At 39.1% G+C, this 27,326-nt stretch overlaps 2 protein-coding genes across 3 annotated transcripts in view; one reads left to right on the top strand and one right to left on the bottom strand.

Moving 5' to 3' along the window:
* PRKG1 (protein kinase cGMP-dependent 1) overlaps positions 1-27,326 on the bottom strand; it is a 1,231,781-nt gene that overhangs the window by 534,712 nt on the left and 669,743 nt on the right. The window lies entirely within an intron of this gene.
* Positions 101-4,020, top strand: CSTF2T (cleavage stimulation factor subunit 2 tau variant). Its single transcript, XM_059900308.1, has one exon. It carries the CDS (start codon positions 313-315, stop codon positions 2,236-2,238), a length of 1,926 nt encoding a protein of 641 aa, XP_059756291.1. The 5' UTR covers positions 101-312; the 3' UTR covers positions 2,239-4,020.

Raw genomic sequence — 27,326 nt, 5'->3', positions numbered from 1 at the left:
CCATCTTTACTGTGGTCAACCCGCACCAAGCTTTTTCCTAGCGGGGGTGGTGGCGCGCCGTGGAAATGTCTGCAGAATAAGAGGTGAGAAAGGAATCATAAGCCTCAGTGAAGGACCAGGGGCAGAACGCCTTAATTTAGTTAGTGGAACGTAGAGGTGCAGATGCCCCGGATTTGCGGAACGATTCAAGCAGAGTAATGCAGTTTCTGCCCGGATTTTGAAAGCCGCTTCCGTTGCGCGGCGGAAGTGTGAGTCGCAAGAGGACGACTCGGGGAAGAATCCGCTCTCCGCTGTGTGTGCACAACCGGAATCATGTCTAGTTTGACGGTGAGAGACCCGGCAATGGATCGATCACTGCGTTCCGTGTTCGTGGGGAACATTCCGTATGAGGCAACTGAGGAGCAGTTGAAGGACATTTTCTCCGAGGTTGGTTCCGTTGTGAGTTTCCGGCTGGTATACGATAGAGAGACGGGAAAACCTAAGGGTTATGGCTTCTGCGAGTACCAAGACCAGGAGACCGCGCTTAGTGCCATGCGGAACCTTAACGGGCGGGAGTTCAGCGGGAGAGCGCTTCGGGTGGACAATGCTGCCAGTGAAAAGAACAAGGAGGAGTTAAAGAGCCTAGGGCCTGCAGCGCCCATCATTGATTCACCCTATGGGGACCCCATCGATCCAGAAGATGCCCCTGAGTCAATTACCAGAGCAGTCGCTAGCCTTCCCCCGGAGCAGATGTTTGAGCTGATGAAGCAGATGAAGCTCTGTGTCCAAAACAGTCACCAGGAAGCTCGAAATATGTTACTTCAAAACCCACAGCTGGCTTATGCGCTGTTGCAGGCGCAAGTAGTGATGAGAATCATGGATCCAGAGATTGCTCTGAAAATTCTGCATCGCAAAATACATGTCACACCACTCATCCCAGGCAAATCTCAATCCGTTTCTGGCCCTGCCCCTGGCCTTTGCCCAGGACCTAATGTTCTGCTGAACCAGCAGAATCCTCCAGCCCCTCAGCCTCAGCATTTGGCCAGAAGACCTGTGAAAGACATCCCTCCTCTGATGCAGACCCCTATCCAGGGTGGAATTCCAGCCCCGGGCCCAATTCCAGCTGCAGTTGCTGGACCTGGCCCTGGCCCTGGCCCCTTAACTCCTGGTGGAGCAATGCAGCCCCAAGTTGGAATGCCAGGGGTTGGTCCAGTGCCCTTAGAGCGGGGGCAGGTGCAGATATCAGATCCTAGAGCTCCTATGTCTCGTGGACCCATGACTGCTGGTGGCCTACCTCCTCGAGGACTGTTAGGGGATGCTCCAAATGACCCACGTGGAGGAACTTTGCTTTCAGTCACTGGAGAAGTAGAGCCCAGAGGCTATCTTGGCCCACCACATCAGGGTCCTCCAATGCACCATGCGTCTGGTCATGACAGCCGGGGCCCTTCCTCACATGACATGAGGGGAGGGCCATTAGCAGATCCCAGAATGCTCATTGGAGAACCCAGAGGACCCATGATAGATCAAAGGGGTCTACCTATGGATGGTAGAGGTAGCAGAGATTCTCGAGGGATGGAGACTCGAGCCATGGAAACTGAGGTCTTAGAGACACGAGTAATGGAAAGAAGAGGAATGGAAACCTGTGCAATGGAAGCCAGAGGGATGGAAGCGAGAGGCATGGATGCAAGAGGAATGGAGATGAGGGGCCCTGGCCCCAGTTCAAGAGGCCCTATGACTGGGGGAATTCAGGGTGCTGGTCCTATTAATATGGGGGCAGGTGGTCCTCAGGGACCCAGACAGGTCCCAAGCATTTCAGGGGTGGGAAATCCTGGAGCTGGCATGCAGGGGGCAGGTATGCAAGGAGCAGGCATGCAGGGGGCGGGCATGCAAGGGGCAGGCATGCAGGGGGCGGGCATGCAAGGGGCAGGCATGCAGGGGGCGGGCATGCAAGGGGCAGGCATGCAGGGGGCGGGCATGCAAGGGGCAGGCATGCAGGGGGCGGGCATGCAGGGGGCGGGCATGCAGGGGGCGGGCATGCAAGGGGCGGGCATGCAAGGGGCAGGCAAGCAAGGTGGAGGCCAGCCTAGCAGTTTTAGTCCTGGGCAGAGCCAGGTCACCCCACAGGATCAAGAAAAGGCAGCTTTGATCATGCAGGTTCTTCAACTGACTGCAGATCAGATTGCCATGCTGCCTCCTGAGCAAAGGCAGAGTATCCTGATTTTAAAGGAACAAATCCAGAAATCTACTGGAGCTTCTTGAAAGGTTTTAGAAAATACTTGGCAGTAGTCCCACAAAGGTTTTCTGTAGCATAGAGAACGGGTGGGTGCAGAAAGCTGACTTCGTATCCCCACACTTGAATGATTAGGAGTTCCTTCCTCTCAGAACCTAATCTCATTTCTTGTAGTCTTCTTAGTTTTTATTTTTATTTTTAATTGTGGGGGAGGGGGAGGGGGGAGTGGGTCTATTCACTTTAATTCACTGTAAATAATACAAAAATAACTGAACATGATTATAGTATACCAAATAAGATTACAAAGGATATGCAGCATTGTTAAAAGGGTCTACAAGGTGTTAAGTACATTTTTAAAATACTGAGCAAAACAATGTGAAAACTGCACCTAAAGACTAAAAGATGACCTGTTAAAATGGTAATGTACTAAGATAGTTTAACATGTTTGGTTGTATAAGAAAATAGAGACGTTTACCTCAAAATTACAAGATAATAGTTTTTGGTAAGCCATTTAAAACACAGAATCCTATTTCAGGGGCAACAGAATGCTGAATAGGTTAAGTATTGTACTGTCTTGGAATTACTTCAGAATGTTAGAGCTAAACAGATAATTCTCAACTTGTGGTATTGGAATTGTTTTTTTTCTGAAGCTATGCTACCTGAAAAATCAAGGAATGCATCTGATGTGATGTTATTTCATTTATCCCATCCTTCAAGCAATATTTTGGCCTGGCCTTGAGACTGACAATTTTGCTGGGACAGTTCTAGGTCAACGAGGTTACTTAAATCTGCTCTGATGAGACTCTCTCTCTCAGTACCTTCCTATTTCTCAATAGTCTTTAAGCCCTAAATCTGAATCTGAATAATTCTCTCACATCCTTCCCAAAAATCAGTGTGTAGGAACCAGTTGATCTGGATGAATTATACATAGCATTGGACTTTTCATAAATAATGGAAGGTTTCATGCAGTAAAGCTCTCTGTTTTCTGGTAACTAGCTTCCATTACACAGATCTGTCTGGTCAACCAGAATCAGGAGTTAAACATCTTAGTCTCAGCAACATTTAAAATGCCTTTTAATTTTCTTATTTCAAAATCTGCTTATCTGTCACCATCTTACCAGAATAACTGAGGCCCAGGTAGGTAAAGATATTCTTGTAGCCTGAAATCTGCTAAATTGGTTATTACTTTCCTTTTACAAGTAATAAAGCCATTTAATCCTAATATACATACCCATGAGACATACTTAAAAATCAGTAGGAAAGTGGGGCTTACCACAGTAACTTTAGATCTACTACTTAATTTGTCTTTAAGCCTTGAGGATGTGGAGACAAACATTTGTGTGACAGAACAAGTAGTAATAACAGAAGTATAAACACTTAAATAACCAGGTGATCTTACTCAGGAGAAGAAAAGCCAATACCTAATTACAGAGGGAAAAATTACTTAATACAAAGAGAGAGCAGAGGCTTAGAAATTGAATTATTTTCCCGTTGCAAGGTTTTTACATCTTAAAAGGATAATTCACTCTTTTTATAAAGTTTACCTCCCTACGATGTTTCCTGCTACCTATTTTACTCCTGTTTTATTGTTCATACTGTTAACTTCCCCATGTTTTCTATATGCTTCCCCTTATTGGAGGGGATAACTCTCCTTTACGTGTATAGTAGTTCTGGTTAATACTAATTCAGAGTTGGCTTGATTACTTTGAAACTGTAGTTGCTTTATCTCAAAGCTTTCACTGAAAGGCTCTAACTGAAAACTATTAACTGTTTTGCTCTTTGTTATAGTAAAATCGTACAATGGAGGCTGAGTTTAGTATCTGATGTTTATTTTTAACAAATGTGTTATTCAAAAGTTACCTCTTGAGAGTTCCATGGGGCCTGAATACTTTTTCTTTCAAATAAAAAAGGCAAATCTAAAGAAATTACAGGACTGAATGGAAATACCTTTTTTAAGATTCATTATCTATAAAGTTCCACAATTGCAATACCTATATATTATATATGCCAATCATGTTTTTCTATAGTAGGTATCAGTAGCAACATCTTGGATACTCAGCTGTTAGGCTTCCTTTTGTTTGTATTCCCCACTGAGAACGCCTCTATCCCAGGAACACCTTATAGGTACTGTATCTTCATTACTGACAGCACTTGTTATATTGCAATGCACTATTTTACTTTTACTCTCTACCCCCCACTCCCACTTTTAATAGACTGAATATGGACTGTCTTACTCATTTCTGTATTCGCCATAGCAAAAATTGCAGGTGAGAAGGAAGAACAAAACATTTTATCAGAGTTTTAGTGGAAAAAAAAAATCCCATTAAGAGCACATAAATTTCCCTACAAAGGATTTAAATTCCACACAGAACAAATGAGCTATAACAACTATTTGCATTAGAAAATAAATCAGAAATAGATAATACAAGCAATCTCCTGTACTCTGATAAACTGAATAAAATCGGTTCTCTCCTCATTTCCAATTCACGCATGGTCTGACTGTCCCAGTACTGAAGTATACAAGCAGTGCATGTCTGCTACAATCAGAATCGTGTTTTACTACATAATTGTTGGTTATAATCCTGGCATCCTGCATTTTCCCAAATATGGATAGACTAAAACGAAAGCAAATTGATTCATAATAACAATAGTTGAAGATAGTGAGGTGAAACACTGATTTGCAAATGCCTCTTTATGGCTTATTCCTCTTGGGCAGTGCATATTTTTTGGAAATAAACAATCAACTTTAATCAGTGCCTGCTCATAGCCCTTTCCCTCTTACATTACTGATTAATATCAAAATACATTTTAATGTTGGTTGTGTCCCAAGACTAATGATTTGGGTCCATTTGATAAGATAGAAGCCAATGTGAATCTCAGGTGAAGGTAGGCTAATCCAAGTAAGATCGTGTATGACTTTTCAACTCCTCAGAATTCTAAAAGAAAACATTTTTTTTTTTTTATAAACAGGAACCTTAATATAATCACAGCTTCCAAAGCTTCTTGCTTTTCCATGCTGTGATGGGACAGTAGCTAAGCACACAGAACCTGATTTCCTATGGTGTGTCAGGCCATTCTCTTAGGGCTGATGAGGTCTAAGGATAATTACGTGCAACAACCTACTGTGGCAGATAAACTGAATTATCAGTTACATCTCACAGTCTTCTCACAAAAGAATATGTCAGCCTCTCAGTGCTTTACACTGCCAGCTAACCGCCAGACAGATTTCTGCTTGGAGCTTGCTTTTCTCATCAGTCTTTTGTCAAGAATGCTCTATAGTCAAGACCTAATTCATTTTAAGGAAATGAATATATTTAAACTAATTAATAATTATTAATAATATTGTTAAATATTATTGATAGTGTGACTACTACATGATGTTGGTATCTAATATGCTAATATATTTCATATATATAATGTATATTTCAGATCTTAACTGAACCAGATCTTTTAATATTTTCATTTGCTTCTGTCACCTTAAAACAAAAGTTTTACCCCCGTGGTTGAAAGTTCAGCTTCATAGATATTCATATTACAAATTACCTTTCTCATGAGATATTAACGGACATGTTTCTTCTAGATATTTTTGTACCACAATATAAAGCTTATGCCAGTAAAGGACATGTAGTGTATCAAAAGTGACTTTGGGTAGCACCGTCAAAAATAACAAACCCGGTGCTTATTAAATGCTGTACATAAAAATACCAAACTATTTACCTAGAAAAAGAACCGAGATGTTCTGATTGATGATAACTCTTTATAACCAGGAGTTGATTTAGTTCCCAAAGGTAGGTGACTAATTATCAAGGAGTTAGGATAAAATATATAACATTTTCAACCGTAATCTATTTTGTATTATTCAATATGTATAAAATCTGCAGACATTTGAAATCCATCTCATATGTGTCACAAAGCTTGGTCATTTAAAAAAGTCTTATCTGCTTGATTTCTTATTTGTTGTCCTTCACAAAGGTAGAATGGTTAATTTCTTGGGCATCAAGAAATGAAACCAGCAGTTTCCTCCAAATTATTTTGTTTATTTAATTAGCTGTTTTAATCAAAATTCTGTCTTATTACATTACTAATATTCTTCAATGATTCTACTGCAAAAGCCTGTAGGCCACTTCAGTGTACCTGCCAGCCTTTGATTGCTTTCCTACCTGAGTGGATTTGAAGCAACTTGTCCTAGTTAGGAATCTACTTATGTATTTATCCTTGGACATTCCACAGAAAAAAATACATCTGCAATAACACACTTCCCAGTTCCATCTTAAAGGTTCACCTTAATAATATTCAAAACATGAGCCACATTAAAAATCATATATTTGAATTAATGTGATGGAAGGGCCTATATAGGGCTAGATTGGTACATTTATATTCAAAAAGTCATATTCTATATCCCAAACGTCACCCTTGGTCACATGTTAAATAATACAGCAATACAAATAAGAAGGACTAAAAAAGTTGCCAGACACAAACCTGGCTCTAAGAGGGTAAACACAACCATTGCCTATTAATAGAATATATTTCCTATCTTTAGGTAATCCTTTAGCCAAAATGATTTCATCATTTTACACGTATCAGTCATCAATCAGAGAAAGAGATCCTCATCTGTTTTAAGAAACAGAGAAATTACGGTATTGAAATCTCTAGAATCACATATCTCCCCCCATCCCACCACCATTAATTTTGTCAAAGTTTTGTCCTGTAGAAGCTTTAAATGTCTTTGGACAAGGGACCCCAAATCTGTGGCCTGTGGGCTAATTGAGCCTGAAGATATGTTTTGTTTGACCAGCCAAGGTTCTCAAAACTTTTGAATTTGAATGCATTTAGGTACAGCATATATTCTCCTATTTGTCCAAGAGCCCAGCTATTCCCTGGATCTTATGCTAGGTTTGATTCACACAATTACTTGCCACTCCTTGTAATACTTGGAGTTTACAACTCCTGCTTTTACTCTGTATAAAAACACAGCTATTAGATTTGATTGAAATGTTTAGTGCTTGTTTTTTAGATACCACATGTCAGTGAAATCATACAGTATTTGTCTTTCTCTGTCTGATTTATTTCATTTAGCATAATACCCTCTAGGTCCAACCATGTTGTCACAAATGGCAAGATTTCATTTGTTTTTTTTTATGGGTGAGTAATATTCCATTGTATATATATGCCACATCTTCTTTATCCATTCATCTATACATGGACACTTAGGTTGTGTTTATATCTTGGCTACTGCAAACAGAAGAAATCTTGAAACCATAAAATTAGCATGCTTATGTTTCAGTGAGAATAAACTGTCAATAGAATTCTGCTGCTAAATATTTTTCAAACATCATCTACCTATTCCTATGTACCAAAAAGAAAGGACCAATAAAACCAAAGCAGTTAAAAGTAACTGCCCAGCATTTATTCTGTTAATTTATTTTTTAGTAGAGTTACTGAAAATGGCATCAAAACTGTATGCTGTAATCTGGGCCTTTGAACTTTGTCTTTGAACCTGATCATAATTAAGGGTACAAATTAACCAAATCAACATTTGTAAATTAAACAAATAATGTTTTTTGCCCTTAAAGGAAAGCTTACGTTGGGTTTATTGACTGAACTCTAAACATTTCTAGCAAACAACAATTTAAATTCAAATCAAGGCCTTTCAGGAAGTGACATCAAAGCATCATTGTGAAGCTGTGAAGATGACCTTGGAACATGTGACTCTGAATCTCTCCTTTTCACACGTGTTCAGACTACTTGTATTCTAGTAATCTGGCACTTTGTTTGCCTAGAGGGAAGACAAAATTTGCTTAACTAGAATGTTTTGTGAGTTGGAAGTGAAATGATTTATAGGATCTTTGGTTGGTGGGGATTTTGTTGTCATTGTTTTCAGATAAACAGGTTTTAGCATTTCCTCCCCCCTCCCACCCCGAGTTAGTGCCTCTGCTGGGAGGTGCAAACTAGGCAAACTAGTGGAGCCTTGAACAAAAATGACCTTGGTTTAAAATGGCCCAAATCTGCCCCTCCTGAGGAATTAGAGCTGGATTATCCTGGGGAGAAAAGAGGCTTTTCTGCATCTCTTGTCCATTGTCCTTTTTGCCTAGGATGATTCATAAAGAGAAGGAAGATAGATGAGCTGGCCACTGACTCAGCCAGGGTCAGCCAAGGCAGGATTGTGAAAACTCATCTCCTGTGATCACTGTGATGAAGTTGAGCAAATTATCAGGGCTGGAAAATGGTGTTTCAACACAAATTCGCTCTTCAAAAATAGAAGAAGGAATTGCGGGGTGGGGGGGTGGAGGTTTAAAATTTTTTTTTCACTAAAGCCCTGCCAGAAATGCGGACCTACGCGACATTAAAGATGGTAGCTGCCGCCCCCAGCAAGCAGTGCCCGCTCCAGCTCATCTTCAGTCCCTCAGTGTGTCTTTTGGGTCTTACCTGCCATACCACTAAAGGCTTTTTTGTTTTGTTTTTATAAGAAAAGGAAGAAAAATTCACTTACATTGATATAGACCTGGAATATAATTGTTTAAAATATTTTTACTTTAATACGCATTTTTATTTACATAGTGATCAAATATTTTGAAGTGGGCTTCCCTGGTGGCACAGTGGTTGAGAATCTGCCTGCTGATGCAGGGGACACGGGTTCGAGCCCTGGTCTGGGAAGATCCCACATGCCGCGGAGCAACTGGGCCCGTGAGCCACAACTGCTGAGCCTGTGCGTCTGGAGCCTGTGCTCCGCAACAAGAGAGGCCACGATAGTGAGAGGCCCGCGCACCGCGATGAAGAGTGGCCCCCGCTCGCCGCAACTAGAGAAAGCCCTTGCACAGAAACGAAGACCCAACACAGCCATAAATAAATAAATAAATAAATTTATTTAAAAAAAATATATTTTGAAGTGATGAAAGGAGCCTGTAATAGTGGAATTTCAGGCGTCAGCCACAAGACTGGGGGTAGGGGAGATATTTGTCTTTGAGGGAGGAAGGTGGTAGCAAGGGCCTTTCAAATGCTCCAGAACCAACACAGATGTCAGTTATAAGTTCCATGCCCTCTTCTGGAAGGTTGAGTCATGGGTAATATATAAAAAGCTTCTATCAAGGAGCTACATAATGCCAGGCACTTGACATACATCATCTCCAAGCTGACTAAAATCTGGAGGCAGTAGGAAGAAATATGCTTAGGGAAGTTATCTAGTTTGCCCTCAGTCACGTACCTTGTAGGAGGTTGAAGCACCAGTGAATCTAAGCCTGTGCAACTCTCAAGCCCTGCTCTTCCCCATCACATCATTCTGCTTTAAGAAGGAGATAGTGAGGAGACAGAACAGCTTTCACACTAGGGACTGAATGTGAAGAATAGCAGGCATCGTTTCTACTAAGTGACGAAGTTTATCACTGTCTAGAAAAAGTGATTTTTAGGCAACAGTGAAAGATTTATAAAATCAATCTTTTGTCCTTACTTTTTCTTCCTCCCAAGAATCAAGTACTAAACCTGGGCTTTGGTAGAATAGAGAGGAAAAAATGAAATACAAAACTAGAATGAAAACATATTATATGGAGTTACAGTAAATCATTTATAAGAAATATATAAAAAAGATTATCTTCTGGAGAGTTCTAGTCAATATCTAATTTAAACAATACTGAGATTTATTTTTCCTGTCATCTTTTTTTTTAAAAAAAGTAATAATATACAGTTTACATACCGTAAAATTTACCCATTTAAAGCATTCGATGCAATGTTTTTTAGTATATTCATAGAGCTGTGCAACCATTATGACAACCTAAATATAGAACATGTTCACCACCTCAGAAAGAAACCTTGAACTCATTAGCCTCACTTCTTACTCTCACTCATCTCTCCATTCAGCCCTAGGCAACCACTGATCTGCTTTCCATCTCCAAAAAAATAGTGCTGCTATCAACATTTATTTGCAAGTTACTGTGTGCCCATTTGTTTAATTTCCCTTGGGTATGTACCTAGAATTGCTCCATCATATGACAACTCTATGTTAATGCTTAGAGGAACGGTCAGACTATTTTCCAAAGTGGCTGCACTGCTTTATATCCCCACCAGCAACAAATGAGTGTTCCAGTTTCTCCACATCTTTGTCAACACTTGTGAATTTATTTTTATCATAGCCACGCAAGTGTGAGTGAAGTGGAACCTCCCTGCAGTTTTGATTTGCATCTCCTGGACGGCTAATGATGTCTTGTTAGCTATTTGTATATCTTCTTTGGAGAAATGCCTATTCCATGTAATCTATTTACTATAAATAAAATGTATAAATAAAATGTTTTGTGATTTCAGCATTTCTATTGTAGGTAACAGATCGTTAGATGACAATTTCTAAATCAGGAAGAAAATTAGTTCTTTCGTGATTTAAGAAGAGACCTGAAATAGGAGAAGTCAAGTTACAGTAGTAGAAGTGAGAGTTTTCAGTTATGTTCCTATAACCCTTTTGGAAAATGTAGGTTAAGAATTATCATGGCTTATATCTCTTGGTGGGGTTTAGGACACATGAGCCCCAAATATGTCACCTTGGCATACCGAATGCTTTAAGGAGTATGAAAAAATGGCAGAAGCAGGAAGGTCACTTTGACCTTCCACCTTCTCCCCATAAAACCCTCCTGTGAGAGGTGCCTCCCTATACCCCGAGGAAAGGGGCATCCTTATCTCTGAAGACAAAGAGGTGCTGAGAAGAACAAACAGGCCTTGCTAAGTTCCCCCCAGTTTGCACTTGACTCATACCCTTCTGACCCATCGTATTTCTACAGGACTGCCCGCTCTCCATCAAACCTAGCGTGAAAATATTCAGGTCTGTTTCTTTGGGTCTTCATTTCCTTATGAAGAGTCCTGTGTTACGTAAAACGTGTATTAAATCAATTCGGTTATGTTTTTCTCCTGTTAATCTTGGTCAGTTTAATTTTCAGACCCAGCTAGGGACCCGAAGAGGGCTGAGGAAAACTTCGTCCTCCCCTCCAAGGTGAAGACATTAGTTGACTCTGAAGGGAACAGTGGGTGTTTTTCCAGGGAGGCAATGCAATATTGTAACAGAGAGCATGGTCTCTCCCTGTGTTTAAATTCTGTCTCCAGCAATACTACCTATGTGACCCATTTCTCTTTCTCACTTTCTGTCCACCGAGCTAACTACCTCCTAGCGTGGTTGAGAGAATTGTTTAGTAGCACACTTTGCACCATGCCTACTCTTGATATGTGCTAGATATTGGTATTATCCCTAAAAAAATAAAACTGGGGGCACAGAAGCCATAAGAGCAACATGAAAACATGACCCAGCTCTGTTTATTGCTCTGTACGCCCTGAAAACAGAAGAAAAAAAGAGAGAGGAATAGAGCATGGGAGGAATTAGCTCGGCTATGAGGACCTCCACTTTAGGAGAGAAAAGAAAGAACCCCCAAGAAAAGTCTATTGCCAGAGAAGGAGGCATTTTAAACCAGAGTGATCTGTTCTGTGATTTGGATGAAAAGACTGTAAGATCAGGACAGGGAAAGAAAAATATCACCTCTCTCCTTACCACTTTCTTTATATTTCCTTATATAGTAAAGCCGTATTCTGTACAAGAAGAAATCTAATACAACTTTACAATGGTGAAGGCAATCTTATGTTGAAAAACCCTCTAACAGCTGACTCTGTTTGACCCAAGAGGTTTCAAGCTCCTGAAATCTTGTTTTAGACAAACCAATAGAAATGGAATCACGGTTTTATCTAGTGTGAGCTTTTATGGCTTATATATTTCTATTTCCTATAATTTTATCCAGTACAATACAGGAAGGATTTTAGAAAATGTGTTTCTCTTAATCTAAAGCAAACTTTAACAATGCAATAGAAAAAGTTTGAGAAAATATTTGCACTATAGTGTTATATTTAGGGTACATGTATCTTAACTGTTTTGTAAAGCTCAGCCCTTTCTTCATGCTTTCAAAAATGATACACATTATGCTATAGTATCATTTAAAGCTTTCAGCATAAATGCACCAAAATATTATGATTTAATCAATCCCTATTTAGTATTCTGTGCTTTATACATATCAAGTGTTCCTCAGCCTGACTTAAGAAAATAATCCTACAGAGTTATAGACACGTATTGGAAAAAGCTTTTACAAAATACAACCAGCTTAAGGAAAGAGTGTTAACGTATACAAATCCTATAAATATGCTTATTTTGCCAAAAATTGGAAACTACCGCAATACTGAATTACATTGAAATTCAAAGTTACAGATCTTTTTTTAGTGGCATGTGACTTGTATTTAGGAACTCCTAATGAATATCTTCTTCTTTAACGTTCACTTGGCATTAATTTAGCAAATACTTTTTGGTTTCAATAAGCAAATTTATGTCAAAGTATTCATCATGTTTTGAAGCGTATTTACTTATGACTACCATATTTCTTCTCAAAATTTTACTTAAAAAAAGCAAGAGCAAAATGGGTAAATTTCCAGTGTATGAACTTGTTACTGTATCATTAAATCTAATATTCTACATCAATGCTTGCAATACAGCAGCCACTAGCTACATGTGGCTACTGAAAACTTAAATTGTGTTTAATGAGACTGAGAAAGCAAATTTGAAATTATTCAAATTTAATTAATTAATTGATTAGTTTCCACATGTGGTTAACAGCTAGCATATTGGGTAGCACAAATTTAGAGGACGTGAATTACTTTAGGGCTAGATATCATTTTGGGTAATGGTTCAAAAATCACAGATAGATCACCTGACTGGGTATTTCCACCACGAATCTGCAGTGTTAACAGCATCATTAAAACTGCTAGTCAATAATTAGTGCCCATGCACTTAGATCAATAAATACACCACCTCTTGTGTCATAGATTCTCACACGATATGTAGTATTCAGAAGACAAGAAGTAAAAGTATACATAGTTCGTTGTATTCATTTATTCTTTCAGTCAGTATTTATCTAATGCTCCCCACGTGTCAGGCAATGAGGAATCAACACAACAGAAAAGAACACTGATCCCACTGATTTTACATTTATTCAGCATCTATTTCGTCCCAGGTACTCTGAGCATATGCTTTGCCCTGAAGGAGGTTAGTCAAGAGGGGAGAGCCCCCAAAATAGAGGGCAGTACAGGGCACTATAGCACTTCAATACGATAGCAGCACAATTAGAAGAATCTGAATCCATAAGCAGTCAGGGAAATTTTCTTGCAACAGAACTGAGTTTTGAAGACTGACAGGGGTTAGTGAGGAGCCATTCTGGGCAGAGGACTTGTCTGAGCCAAGGTGCTACAATGAACTAGCCTGGTGCTATCAGAGGACTATATAGCTGGTTTCAGTGAGGAGGAAAACGTGAGGGAGCTGCAGGAGATAAGGCAGGGTCTAGATCCCCAGTGACTCCAGAGATAAGCTAAAGAGTTTGATCTTTGTGCTGAAAGATATAGGGTGAAACTCAAGGATTTTCGGAAGGAAAATGAAAAGTTCAGATTGACATTTGAGAAAGGTCTCTCTGAAAGAGATCAATCATGAAACAAATCAAAGGAATCCAGGTGGAAAATACTTTAGTGGCTGGAAGTAACCTGCCAGCAAGCTTTTTATGGGATTTTTTTAAAGAATGGCTTTGTTTTTACAAGAGTGAGACATTTAGCAATGTTAGCCATCAAGAACCCAGTCAAAAGCCATTAAGAAAAAGAGAGTAAATGAATAGGTTGCTTCTTAGGCACTATGCTTGTAAAACAAGTCCTTTTGCAGAGACTACTGGCTTGGAACTGTATGTACAGTTATTGACTTAACAATACAGATTTTATATAATATTTCAGCAGATATATAGCAATAAGAGAAGAAAGACACTTGCAGGAATAAAAAACAATAGCTGAAAGTGAGGGAGGAATAAGATCTAAATGTCAGAAACCTTATCTTCACCACTGTATTCTCAATATCTAGAGTAATACCTGGCATGGTACCATGTGTTCAATAAATATTTAATAATATTCATAAATATCAATAAATGAATGCATCATAAAGTTCATGCAGAAGAATTAGGAGATCAATAATTCACCACAGTAGTCCCAGGAGTTATATGAGTACATTACATCCCAAAGGCAATGACTGATGTTCACCCTGAGGCCCTTGTTGCTACTTGTGCAAAGTCCCCTCTTCCTATAAAACAACGCAATCTAAATAACTAACCCCTTATCACTTGAGGCGAAGATAAGCCATGCACCATCAGGCTCTATCTAGAGGAGTGATTCTCACATCAGACACATATCAGAATCTCCTGGAAGTTTCCGAAAAACACGATTCCTGGTTCCCATTCCTAAAGATTCAGATTCAAGTAGATCTAGGGTGGTGTTTGTACGGTCAGGCCACTCAAGACGGCTGTTCTCTTGCTCTCTGTACATCTCCTGCCTCACCAGTGCCTGCTTCACCTACACCCTAAGCAAAGGACTGCCCTTCCTATGCACTTGCCCCAGGTCCCAGCTGGTGATTCTTCTTAACAAAGGGGCGGTGAGGGGCGTGCCCCTCTGCTGGTTTCCCTGGTAACTAATGAGCCCATCTGCCATCAATTCCCCTATAACGGGTAACCTCCTCTTCCCCCAGGGAGTGAAGACTGCCACCATGTCCTGCCCGCTCTCAGCTGCACACGGTGGGGTGTTGCTCCAGGACCTTGCTTCAGACGTGTAAGCTCCCCGCTCCATTAAACCACTGATGTCTCTGTCGCTGACTTCAGGCTCTTTCTTTGGTCTTGAAGCTGGGCAAGCCCAGGCCTCATAGGCCTGCGGGGTGCAAGCCCCACAGTGGTGATGGTGGTGGTAGTGATATGTGCTAAAGATATTTATTTTACAAAATCCTAATCCCAGTCATGTTTGGACATTACAAATATGTGAATGTCCCAATGTACTTTTTTTTTTAATTTTTAATTTTTTTGAATTTGATTTGATTTTATTTTTATACAGCAGGTTCTTATTAGTTATCTGTTTTATACATATTAGTGTATATGTGTCAATCCCAATCTCCGAATTCATCCTGTCCAACTGTATTCTGTTCCCTCACATAGAAGGTAAAATTTGCATATGAACTACTTGCTTTGGTCAGAAGCTTCCCAGACCCTCCCTATCAATGGCTTCCCTTGCTGGATGCTTTCGGGGAGCCTCAGAATGGAGAGATAGCTTTGTGAAGCTAGCTGCATAGGTTTTGCCCTTTACATTTGTTAATGATTGTTTTTAAGCTAAGCTTTGAGATCATGCTGAGAAAGCAAGACCTCTTTCTCCCTGAATCCACTCAGCTCTTCATTTTCTAATTAATGTCTTATCAAACTGTTATGACTAAACGTGCCAACAGTGAGAACAAAAGACCTCTCCCTGATCTTTAATCCTCTCCTCTTTCTTCTTTACTCGGCTCACGGGGAAGAACAAAACCTACATAGTCCAGGTCCGATGTTTCAAGATTTGCAAAAAAACCCCAAAAAACTCTTATCAGAGAGGTTGACCATGAAACAGAAATATGGGATCTTCTGTGTCCCTTTCTCATCTAGGATTTTGCCCAATTTCCTCTCCTTCCATTTGGCAACTCAGGGCTTTATTAAAGATGCATTGAACAGGCACACGGATATTGAGGTTATTTTTCCAGGCTATCCCCAAAAGCTAGTGCCTCTCTGAGCACAAATAGATGATGAGATCCTGGGTTCTGCCCCAGTGACTGGCATTATCTTTGGACATTGTGGCAACTGAGTCTAACGAAAGCCAGGGTGTGGATTACTGGCAGCAGAGAGAAGTACAGTTACTGCCGTATGAGTCTATGCTGCTTCCTCAGAATCACTGGTGAAAGTATTTATTAAGGTGCAAAATTCGCACAGTTCTGTTGTGGCAGACCTGTCCCAGTCCAGACCAGATGTTCCTAAAAACCCACTATACCCTTCTTAAAAAAAAAAAAAAAAGAAAAAGAAAACCCAAACCTTTACACACTGCATTTATAAAGAAGGGACAGCAGAATCGTACATCCTGTCCCAGAGCCGTTCCATTTTAAAATCCAAAAAATGCATTGAGGGTTTTAACCAACAGGAATACTGGCAAATGTGCATCAAATAAATGTACAAGAATGTTCATAACAATCCAGCAACCCAGATATGTATGACAGTGGGGTGGATACGTGTGTAACAGGGAAGAGCTAAATCGGACTCCACGCTGGACCTGTTTCTTTGACTTTAACCTTTGCTTTTCGTTGCTTTTATTGTAGTCATATATAATGGCCTGCCTCAGGGAACCCTGCCCACCTGCGAATGGCTGCAAGAAAAAGGAAACTAACACATCCCCTCTCCGAGGCTGGTCATTCCAGACGTTTCACAAGACTGATGGCCCTTTGACTTACTTCCTCACCACCTCTCCCTCTCTGATGCTATAAAAGAAACTGGCATCAAGACCCAGCCAGATAAGATGGTTTTTCAGAGACACCAGTCTGCCATCTTCTTGGTCTGCCGGCTTTCCGAATAAAGTCCTGTTCCTTGCCTCAGCACCTCGTCTCCGATTCATTGCCCTGTCATGTGGCGAGCAGAGCGAGCTTGGACTCGGTAACACATGGCGGTGTATTCATTCAGTGCAATACTAGACAGCAATAGAAATGAGAAGTACAACCACGTGCAACAATATGTCTGCCAGGAACATGACCTTGATCCAAAGAAGCCAGGCATAAAAAACTCAGATTGTATAATTCCATTCCAAAAATTAGGACAAATTGGTAAACAACAAGGTCCTACTGTATAGCACAGGGAACTATTAATATACTCAATATCCTGTGATAAACCATAATGGAAAAGAATATGAAAAAGAATGTATATATAATATATGTATATCTATAACTGAATCACTTTGCTGTATGGCAGAAACTAACACAACATTGTAAACCAACTGTACTTCAATAAAAAAACCGAAACAAAACAAAATAGGACAAAGCAATCCATGGGATAAGAAGTCAGGATAATGGCTACTTCTGAGAAGAAAGGAAGAGATAATTATTGGGAGAGGGCACATAGAGGGCTTTGGGGGTTTAAAATGGTGGGAGTTACGCAGGTATATTCACTTGGTGATATTTAATTGAGCTGCACACAGGATTCGTGTGCTTTTCTTCATGCTATATTTTAATAAAAACTTTAAAATTCCTCTGAGGCTCATCTATTTCGGGATGATCATTTAACTACATTAGCTTTGAATCAAAGCCAAGAGATAAGAAAAAGAAAATAGACAACTTAGATCAATGAGACACCTGCTACCTGCTATTACTTTAAAATAGATGTCACATAGATCTCCTCAGCCAGTGGTTTCTGACTCATTTGTGACCATAGGAAACAGTACAACAGTGTTAGTTAGGCAGGGAAAAAAAAATTGGGTACTTAAGATTATAAATTCATCAAATTTCTGTTTTTGCAGATAACACCTTTATAAAGGGAAATGGCAGTAGAAACCTCTTCAGAATGAAAGAGTCCCGTTGAGAGTTTCCTCACCTTCTTTGCTTCTCCTGCCTGCTTCTTTGACCATTCTCTGCTTAGGTAAACAGTAGAGGGAAAATGTTGAATTGAAGTAGATTTTTTTTTTTCTTTTAGTTCGTTAGTAACTTTTTGCGACTTTGAGTAACATGTAATGGCTTAAATGAGGCTCTACAGTGCTCTTAAATTTTAGACGCAGGGTTGTTTGGTTTCTTTGGTCTGAACCAGTGCTTTCCAACAGAACTTTCTGCAACGATGGAAATGTTCCTCTATGATGATTATGGTATCCACTAGCCACTAGGGTACTTAGCACTTGAAACGTGGCTAGTGCGACTGTGGAAATTAATTTTTCCTTTAACACAATTTTAATTAATTTAAATATAAATTCAAATAGCCATGTGTGCCCAGTTGCTACTCGATTGGCCCATGCATGCCTTGACCATCTGATCTCACATTCTCTCATATCATAAGGTCCATGATGCTTTCTGAAATGATGAAGTGATGCTGAAATGACTGGAGCCAAACAAGGATTAACTGGAAAGATTTCAGAGAAGGCAAAAAAGGTAACTGCAGTTTACTGGCTTACACAGTTACCAGAAGGAAATGGATTTCTCTGGAAAACCGGTCAAAGAACGATAGATAGAATCTCAAAATTTTTAGGAGTTAATGGGTCATCAGGAGAAGCAACTTTAAAAATTTTAAATGTATCCTGTTAAAAACAACAGGCCCAAAGTGCATTCATTTATGTTAAACCACGTCACCAAACTGAGACTTAGAGTTTCAGCTCTCCCAGCAATGGAAACCAGCCAAGCAGGAGTCAAGTAAGGTAATCTGCCATCCTTACCTGCCATTCCCTAAAGGAGAGCAACCTTGCAATAAGCAACTTCTTTTTTTTGCTTTTTTTTTTTCTTCGTATAACTTCCCTTCTGACTATAAAAGTCTTTTATTTTATACAACTCTGTTCAATGGGATGCTGCCCTATCCTAATCGACTTTTGCTCAAGTAAACTTTAAAAAATTTTCATATGCCTCAGTTTATCTTCTGACAATCCAAATTAGCAAACGTTAAACATCTGTGTAGAGGAAACAGAAGGTGAGGGCTAAAGCAATAGAGTAGCAGACCAGAAAAACTCTGACTTTGATTTGAACTGAGTTGAACCCTGTGCGCACCCGTCCCCCCGCCACCCCAAGTACAAAGGCCCCTCCATGCTCCCTGCCTCTAGTTGATAGAAAAGCTGGTCTCCCAGGCCCCCCAGGCCTCCCTGAGTCCCAAAAGAGCAGGCTCAAGCAGCTAAGGATTAGGACAATAGACTCACAGACCCAGCATCTGATGCACAGTCCTGAGTTGTTTTATAGCTATTGTAACTGTCACCAGAAGGAAAAAGCTAACTGCATGATGACCAGATTGCCCCCATGACATAAACGGCTCCATCTTGAGCAATACTGAATCTATGGCTAGGCCTTAAGAGAATGGAATTAACGCTATTACTCATAAGAATCTATATCTTTGTGGGCGTGAAAATAATTGTAGCTTGTTCTGCCCATATATGTAAATGGGCAAGTACAACTGTCAGCAAAGAGATGCTACAGACTCATGTAGATATCTTCCACTCTAAGAATACGGCGCCCTATGTCAGCATGAAGTTACAGAAGACGGACCTTTGCCCACGATCCGAAGGAAATGGAATGATGTTCTGACATGTGGGAATTTGTAAGAAGCTTCTGGCAGGAAAAAGCTCTTTGCAGGAAGGAGCTCTCTGCATGAGGCCCGTTTTGTCTTGTCACTAACCTTAAACCAGACACCTTCATGCTCTATTCATCTCCGGCCCTAGCACAACTTTCACATCTTTTGATCACACAATACTTTGCCTAACATGTTGGTTCTTTCCGTAGATCAAAGAAGTAGAAATAAAGAAGTCATTAACAGATGACCCGATCTCTTCCTCAGCTACCCCTTCAATAATCTCGTGAATAAACTGTGAGAACAAGACAGCATCTAAAGAAAAATCACAAGAAGTCGACAAGCCTGCACACAAGTCTGCACACAGTGGGGGACGACTCTGACCCCCTACCTCAATGATTAACTGAGATTACCTCCCTGTTTCTCTTTAAAAACTTCCATAGCCAAGCAGAATCTTCAGAGGTGGTTTTTGGGGTACGCTGAGTCCACTAACTCCCCAGATTGCTGGCATTCTGATTAAAGCCACCTTTCCTTTCTACCAACATTTGTGAGTATTGATTTTGTAAGCAGCGAGCAGGGGGACCGGATTCCCTAACAGGATTTGGTAAATAACTGGCACCAGCATGCGGGTTATCCTTTGATCTCAACTTAATATATACTTCTGAGTAAGTTGTTGTAATGTCCTCGCCTGGAGGCTGTGGCACACAGAGGCACAGCCCAGTAGTTCAGATACACTGGAAGATAACTTTTTCTTATTTTTTGGACCTGACAGTGTTTGAATCTTTCCCTTGTTGGATTACATCTTGACCTGAGCAAAACTGCAATTTTACTTCATTTTATTTGTTATTTGTAGGAATTAGTCTTTCTCAACAAGGTCAGCAAGACATGACTCTGTAACTCATTTTACTCATTCCTGCTCTGCCAGTATACATACCGTAGTGTACCAACTCACAAGTGTCTTCTGGTCATCTTCCAAATAGTTTAGAACACAGTGGACTTAATAGAACAGTGACCTTTTAAACCCCTTTTATGATTACTGGGGCAGTGGTATGATTCACAGGCTATCTAATAGTAAGATTGATGTCCCAACTATGTCTGAAGGCTTACAGCTATAAAGTGACCTGAAGAATTTCTTGTAAAAACTTTTCCTCACTGAAAATTACTCTGTCTTCCTCTCATAAAGCAGAAATATACTAGTCTCTTCATTTTAAGACACTGAAACATTTGTTTCACTCATACAAAAACTGAAATAAACTAGTGTCAACTCTGGATTAAATATCCTGCTTCTTCAAGCCTAAGATCTCCCTGTCACCTTTTAAATTCACATATTACCATTTATATCCTAGGATATATCTTAGGATCAATATGCAAAAGAAACTTGCCAGCCTCCAAGTAGAGAAGCCAGTTTTGACAGAATTACTATTGCCCAACCTGTTAATCAGATTTTAGCTAAGCTAGAATGTAGCTGGTTGATCCACATTGTCTCTTCAATTTAATTACTTATATTGGTAGTAGTACATTTAGTTAAATTTCAACATACATTCGGATCCTAATCATCTTTTAAAATGTCTCCAAGAAGATTACACAGCTTAGAAGTGTTGAGATGTAAACTTATTCCTTATTCAAAATACTGTTTGTCATCCATCAGGCAGTGGAATTAAAGGCAGGAGAAACTGCCAAGTTTCTCAGAAGGTACCATCAAATCTTCAAATTTAAAAGAGGTAGGTATACTGACTTATACATCCTGATGGACCCTCAATCAGATGCCAAACATCTGTCAAAAACTTCCAGCTCACTTTTAAGAAAGGCTATTTAAATTCTAGTATTGCATTATTTAAGGGAACGAATGACATTACAAGTTGAATTAAAAAAGAAAACAACATAATCTCCTGGCATTCTCTGATATACGTCTATATTCTAGTCAATGTTTAAAGCACCAAAAGGTCAACAGCAGAGTCCAAGTTATAAAAATCAGCATACTATAGGGATACTATAACTAGTTGCTTATGGCCCAAAACATATTAAAAATCAATTGGTAGTGTTAAAAACATCTATTTTCAAATTTTGATCATGATAATACAGATGAAAGTGATTTGCGATTGGTTAAATATACGTGTATTTCTACTGCTAATGGACCATATATACTGGAAAACCCTACATCCACACATGCATTTTTTTTTTAAATCCTTCAAAAACAGTGAGATCACAAGATGAGAAAAGAAATCAAAAGAGGTCAAAAACAGAACTGTAAGTCATATCACATTATTCCTTAGATTTAAACACACCAGTAGCTTCCAATATCATTCAGTGTAAAATAAAAAGACTTAATAGTGGTAATCCTTCACAATCTTGCCCTTCCTGAAACATCTCAGCAGCACAACCACCATACCCATCTTTCTGACTTCATCGCCAACCAATTTCCTCTTTGTTCTTTAAATAGCTCCCATCTCAGGAATTAGCACTAGTATCCATTCATCCAGATATCCACCTAAGAATTCCCTCATTTTCACTGACTGATGACCAAAGGTCATCTTATGATACTGGCCTTTTCTGACCACTCTTTATAAAATATTATTATTATCTTCTTCACTTTGCTTTATTTATTTATTTTAATAGCACATTTTACCACCTTTCATATTTAGTTTTTAATTTGTTGATATTCCAACAAATGTGAGCAAGGGTAATACCAACAAGATGTGAGCTAGGTGGAGTACAGACTCTTGTTTAGGGCCTGGCATCAGGCAAGTTCTCAACACATGTTTATTAAACAAAGGAATGAATACAGAGTGGTAAACATGAAATGGTCTTGGGTTGCTCTGGGTGTTTTCTGTAATACAAGAACCAATACAAGTCTTGGGTTTCAATGGCACCATGGTGATGAGAGACAAAGCCTTGGGTCTGTGCTACGTGGAAGGTGCAAATGAGATTCTTGCATAAATCCTGTACCTACTAATAAGGTTATACCTCAGTGTAAAGATGAGGTAGAATAATCCACCAGCCTGCGAAGGGGGTCAACAAAGTAATTGACTGATTAGGTATTGACTCAGGATATGGAATAAAGAAAGAAGAGAGGGCTTCCCTGGTGGCACAGTGGTTGAGAATCCGCCTGCCAATGCAGGGGACATGGGTTCGAGCCCTGGGCTCGGAAGATCTCACATGCCGCAGAGCAACTAAGCCCGTGTGCCACAACTACAGAGCCTGCACTCTAGAGCCCACGAGCCACAATTACTGAGCCCGCATGCCACAACTACTGAAGCCCAAGCACTCTAGGGCCCGCGTGCTGCAACTACTGAGCCCACGTGCTGCAACTATTGAAGCCCGTGCTCCTAGAGCCCGTGCTCCTCAACGAGAAGCCACAGCAATGAGAAGCCCGCGCACCGCAGTGAAGAGTAGTCCCCACTCGCCGCAACTAGAGAAAGCCCACTTGCAAGCAATGAAGACCCAATGCAGCCAAAAATAAAAAATAAAAAAATAAAAAATAAAATACATAAATTTAAGAAAGAAGAGAAAACCTTCTTAAGAAACTGTAACTAAGCACTGTCCTCTAATTGGTCAGCTGTTTTAATGTTTACTACCTGTGTGATGCAGAAAACCTTGAGGCAAGATATCTCAGGTAAGTAGTGGACTGGGTTATACAAACATAAATTCTCTGTTCAGAAAGGCATGTAAAATCCAGGTCAATTGTGATTTCACAGATTAAGTTCAGCCAAATGTGATCTCACATGAAGGAGAGTCAGAAAATCAGATAATAATTAGATACCAAGGACTTCAGCTATTGAACTTATAAGACATGGATTTTAAAATAACAATGTTTATAATGTTTACAGAAATAAAAGAAGTAACTCAAAGCCTGGTGAAAATATAAAATATAAAAAATATAAAATATAAAAAACTGCCAAAGAGATTTGAAGAAATATCAAAAAATTCTAGAAATAAAAAGTACAATAATTAAAATTATAAACTGAATGGATGGTTTAAAAAGCAGTTTAAATATGAGAGAGAACTTAGGAGACATGTAAGATTAGAGTGAGAAGGTCTAAAATACATTAAACTGGTGTTCCAAGAAGAGAGCACTGAGAGACTAAAGAGAGAACTTACTCTAATTGCTAAAGGCTAAGAATTTCCAGAACTGGTAAGACAGGATAACAAAAATTTTTCAAATGGGATCAATATAAGGAAATCCACACATAAAAATATATATCTTAGTGAGAATCCAAAAAAACAGACAGTGTTAAAGTAGCCACAAGGAAAAAGTTACAACAGTATACTAGGTTAAATATTCCCTCCCCCCACCCTCCCCAATACTCATGTCCTTCCTGGAACCTCAGAATGTGACCCTTTTTTGGAAATAGGATCTTTGCCACCACAATTTGTTAAGATGATATCATACTAGAGTAGGGAAGGCCCTAAATTCAATTTTACTGATGTCCTTATAAATGAGAAGAGAAAGAAACAGAAACATACAAAGGGCAGATGGCCATGAGACTGTGGAGGCAAAGACTGGAGTGATGGGTTTACAAGTCAAGGAATGCCAAGGGTTGCTGGCAACCACCAGAAACTAGGAGAGAGGCATGGAATAGGTCCTCTCCTAGAGACTTCAGAGGGAACATGGCCCTGCCAATACCTCGACCTTGGACTTCTAGACTCCAGGACTGTGAGAGAATATATTTCTGTTATTTTAAGCCACGCAATTTGTGATAATTTGCTCTGGCAGCTCTATGAATCTAATACAACCACCTACAAAATAACTGCAATTAGACTGCCATCCTAACAGTAGCTACAGAGCTGGATGACAGCGCCATCTTCATGTGCTAAATGAAATGGGCAATTGACTTAGAATTGTGTACCTGGCTTCTTTATTTAAGAATAAAAACAAAATAAATACATTTGTAGATTATAAAGCACAATATAGCATGAGCAGACTCCCACAAATTCAACTTCTAAAAATCCGCTTCAGGAAGAAGGTAAATTATCCTATAAAAAATCTCTGAGGTACAAGATAGAATGGTGAACAAATAAAGAGGTTAATATGTAGGGAATATAAACAAACATTGATGGTGTAGAACAACGAAAATAGCACTAACTTGAGGGTAAAAAAATAAGATAGAACAAAAATTGATGGACATGATCAGAGTTTAAACTGTTTAGTATTATTCAGGAGTAGGGTAGAAATATTGATTGCTGAACTTTTGTTGATTTTAAAATGCATGTTACATTTTTAATGTTAATTATTTAAAAAATAGTAATAGAGTTATAAGGGATGAAACAGTTGAAAGAAATAATAGAATATTAACAATAAAAATAGGTATGAAATGAACATAACTAGAGAAAAAGCAGGGCCGATATAAATTTGAAAATAATACTGTAGAAATACTTCTAAATACACTGGTAATCACAGTAAGTATAAATGGATCAAACATATCAGTTAGAAGACAGATGGTCATAGTGAATTTAATAATATACCATATGATATTTCAAGTGATATACCTACAGTTCAAAGATACATTATCGTTGAAAATAAGGTAAAAGATATGCCAAGCAAATAATAATCATATACATAGATTTGTCAATATCAAAACATGGACTTGAAAAGAAGAAAGCAATAAAAGGGATGAACAGTGACTTCATAATGATAAAAGGGACAATTAATAAATAAGATATAGTAATACTAAACTCGTTTGTATCAAATAATATAGCCTTAAAATACATAAAGCAAAAATCAAAACAATTATGTACAGAACTACCTCTAAACAACAGATTTTAAAATTATTCCTCAAAAACCAAAAGAATCAAGTAAGAAAAATATTTATAAGGATATAAAACTTTAAATAATGTGATTAATAAACTTTAATAGCCATAGATAGAACACTGCTCAGAAATTAGAGAATACTTACATTCTTTTAAAGCATGCATGCAAAATTTATGAAAACTGACAAATTCTAGGCTACAAATCAAGTCTCAATGAATTATGAAAAAATGATATCAACCATATTTTCTGACCACAATTTAATTGAAGATAAGTAATAAAAATTAACTGAAAAAAAGAAACATATATTTGGAAAATAAATTATATAACTCCTGGATCAATGAACTGAGTTTCCAAATTGATAAGTTAAAAATAGACAAATTAGATGCTGTTGTTAGACAGCAATTTCAAAGTGCACACTAATGGTGCTAATTAACTGTTTCTAATTAACTGCTTCCCCCTAAAATTCGTTATTAAATCCATATGAGGAATTAATATTTACGTTTTTAATTTCAGTGGGAAAAAAAGAGTACATAGAACACAATTCAAGTTCTATTTGAAAAACACTGGGGTAGTGAATTATTGTATCAATATATAGTGGAGATTAAGTAAATATACATTTTCAGGTAAACCATGAAAAATGACACCTCCCAATAAACAATATAATTTTGAAGATAAATGACATGATGCATACATAAGCACTTCCTACTAAAGCTACCTTCAATTATTTTTGGAACAAAACAAAATAAATAAAATAGGTACTACAACTAACAGATCTACACAAATATCTTTATTTAAACATAATTTTGCTCAGTAATTTTAGTATCTATCGCTGATTCTAATCGGCAACAATTACTGTGGTTTGCCAAATTGTAATTTTTTTACTTCCACCCTTACTTTTACATTTATTAATTGGAATTCTACTATAAGAAAGAGCTGTTCCTTTTGTCCTATTTATTGTTTATTCAATCATTTATTTGTATCAGTATGAACTCATGGGTATTTATTTGATGCTATGGGTAATAATTCATTATTTTCCTTATTTATTTTGTCACTCAGATTGTCCAAGATTTGGTCATTGGCAGCTCCTTCAAGTTGGCTTCTATGTTTTTTCATATTGCCACTGCCAATTTTAAAGCATTTCCTTACTTTCTAGTGGTAGGAGAGATCTCAGGCTCATCTTGTACTCTCTCTGCACCAGCACTGAATCAACCATTTCTCCAATGAGCCCTGGTTCCTTTTACTGGAGAACAGTACTGAGAAACCCAAATCTGGATACTAAATGTACTTGTCCCTATAACTCATCGTATCTTAAGAAGCAAAAATAAAATTGTATCCTTCTTTTCTATCTTCAGGGCCAGCTATAATGGAAGTGACTGCCATAATGGCTGTCAACATGCACAGAGTAGGATCCACCCAATTATAACTTTTGGTTGAATCCAGGGACTGTATTTGTGTCTGTGTTCTGTGCTCGTCATGTAGGCCTGGAAACACTGGGCATTCTGTACTTGCCACTTGACTTGTTTTAACTAATCATGGAATTTTGATCTAGCTCACAGGTCTGTTTTTTTTTTTAAAATAAATTTATTTATTTATTTATTTTTGGCTGCATTGGGTCTTCGTTGCTGTGCACGGGCTTCTACTCTTTGTTGCAGTGCGCAGGCTTCTCACTGTGGTGGCTTCTCTTGTTGCGGAGCATGGGCTTTAGGTGTGCAGGCTTCAGTAGTTGTGGCACACGGGCTCAGTAGTTGTGGCTCGTGGGCTCTAGAGCTCAGGCTCAGTAGTTGTGGCGCATGGGCTTAGTTGATCCGCGGCATGTGGGATCTTCCCGGGCCAGGGAAGTCCAGCTCACAGGTCATTTGTATGGAGCCAGAATATTACCTTCTATGCTTACAAAAATATATATACCTAGGGGCTTCCCTGGTGGCACAGTGGTTAAGAAACCACCTGCCAATGCAGGGGACACGGGTTCGAGCCCTGGCCCAGGAAGATCCCACATGCCGCGGAGCAACTAAGCCCATGCGCCACAACTACTGAGCCTGAGCTCTAGAGCCCGCGAGCCACAACTACTGAGCCCACGTGCCACAGCTAATGAAGCCCATGCGCCTAGAGCCCGTGCTCCGCAACAAGAGAAGCCACGACAGTGAGAAGCCCACACACTGTGACGAAGAGTAGCCCCCGCTCACCGCAACTAGAGAAAACCCATGCACAGCAATGAAAACCCAACACAGCCATAAATAAATAAATAAAT

The sequence above is a fragment of the Balaenoptera ricei genome, chromosome 16, assembly GCF_028023285.1.
Source record: "Balaenoptera ricei isolate mBalRic1 chromosome 16, mBalRic1.hap2, whole genome shotgun sequence".
NCBI classification, from domain to species: domain Eukaryota; kingdom Metazoa; phylum Chordata; class Mammalia; order Artiodactyla; family Balaenopteridae; genus Balaenoptera; species Balaenoptera ricei.
Note: the sequence above shows the minus strand (reverse complement) of the source record. Positions and strands in the feature narration are given on the sequence as shown.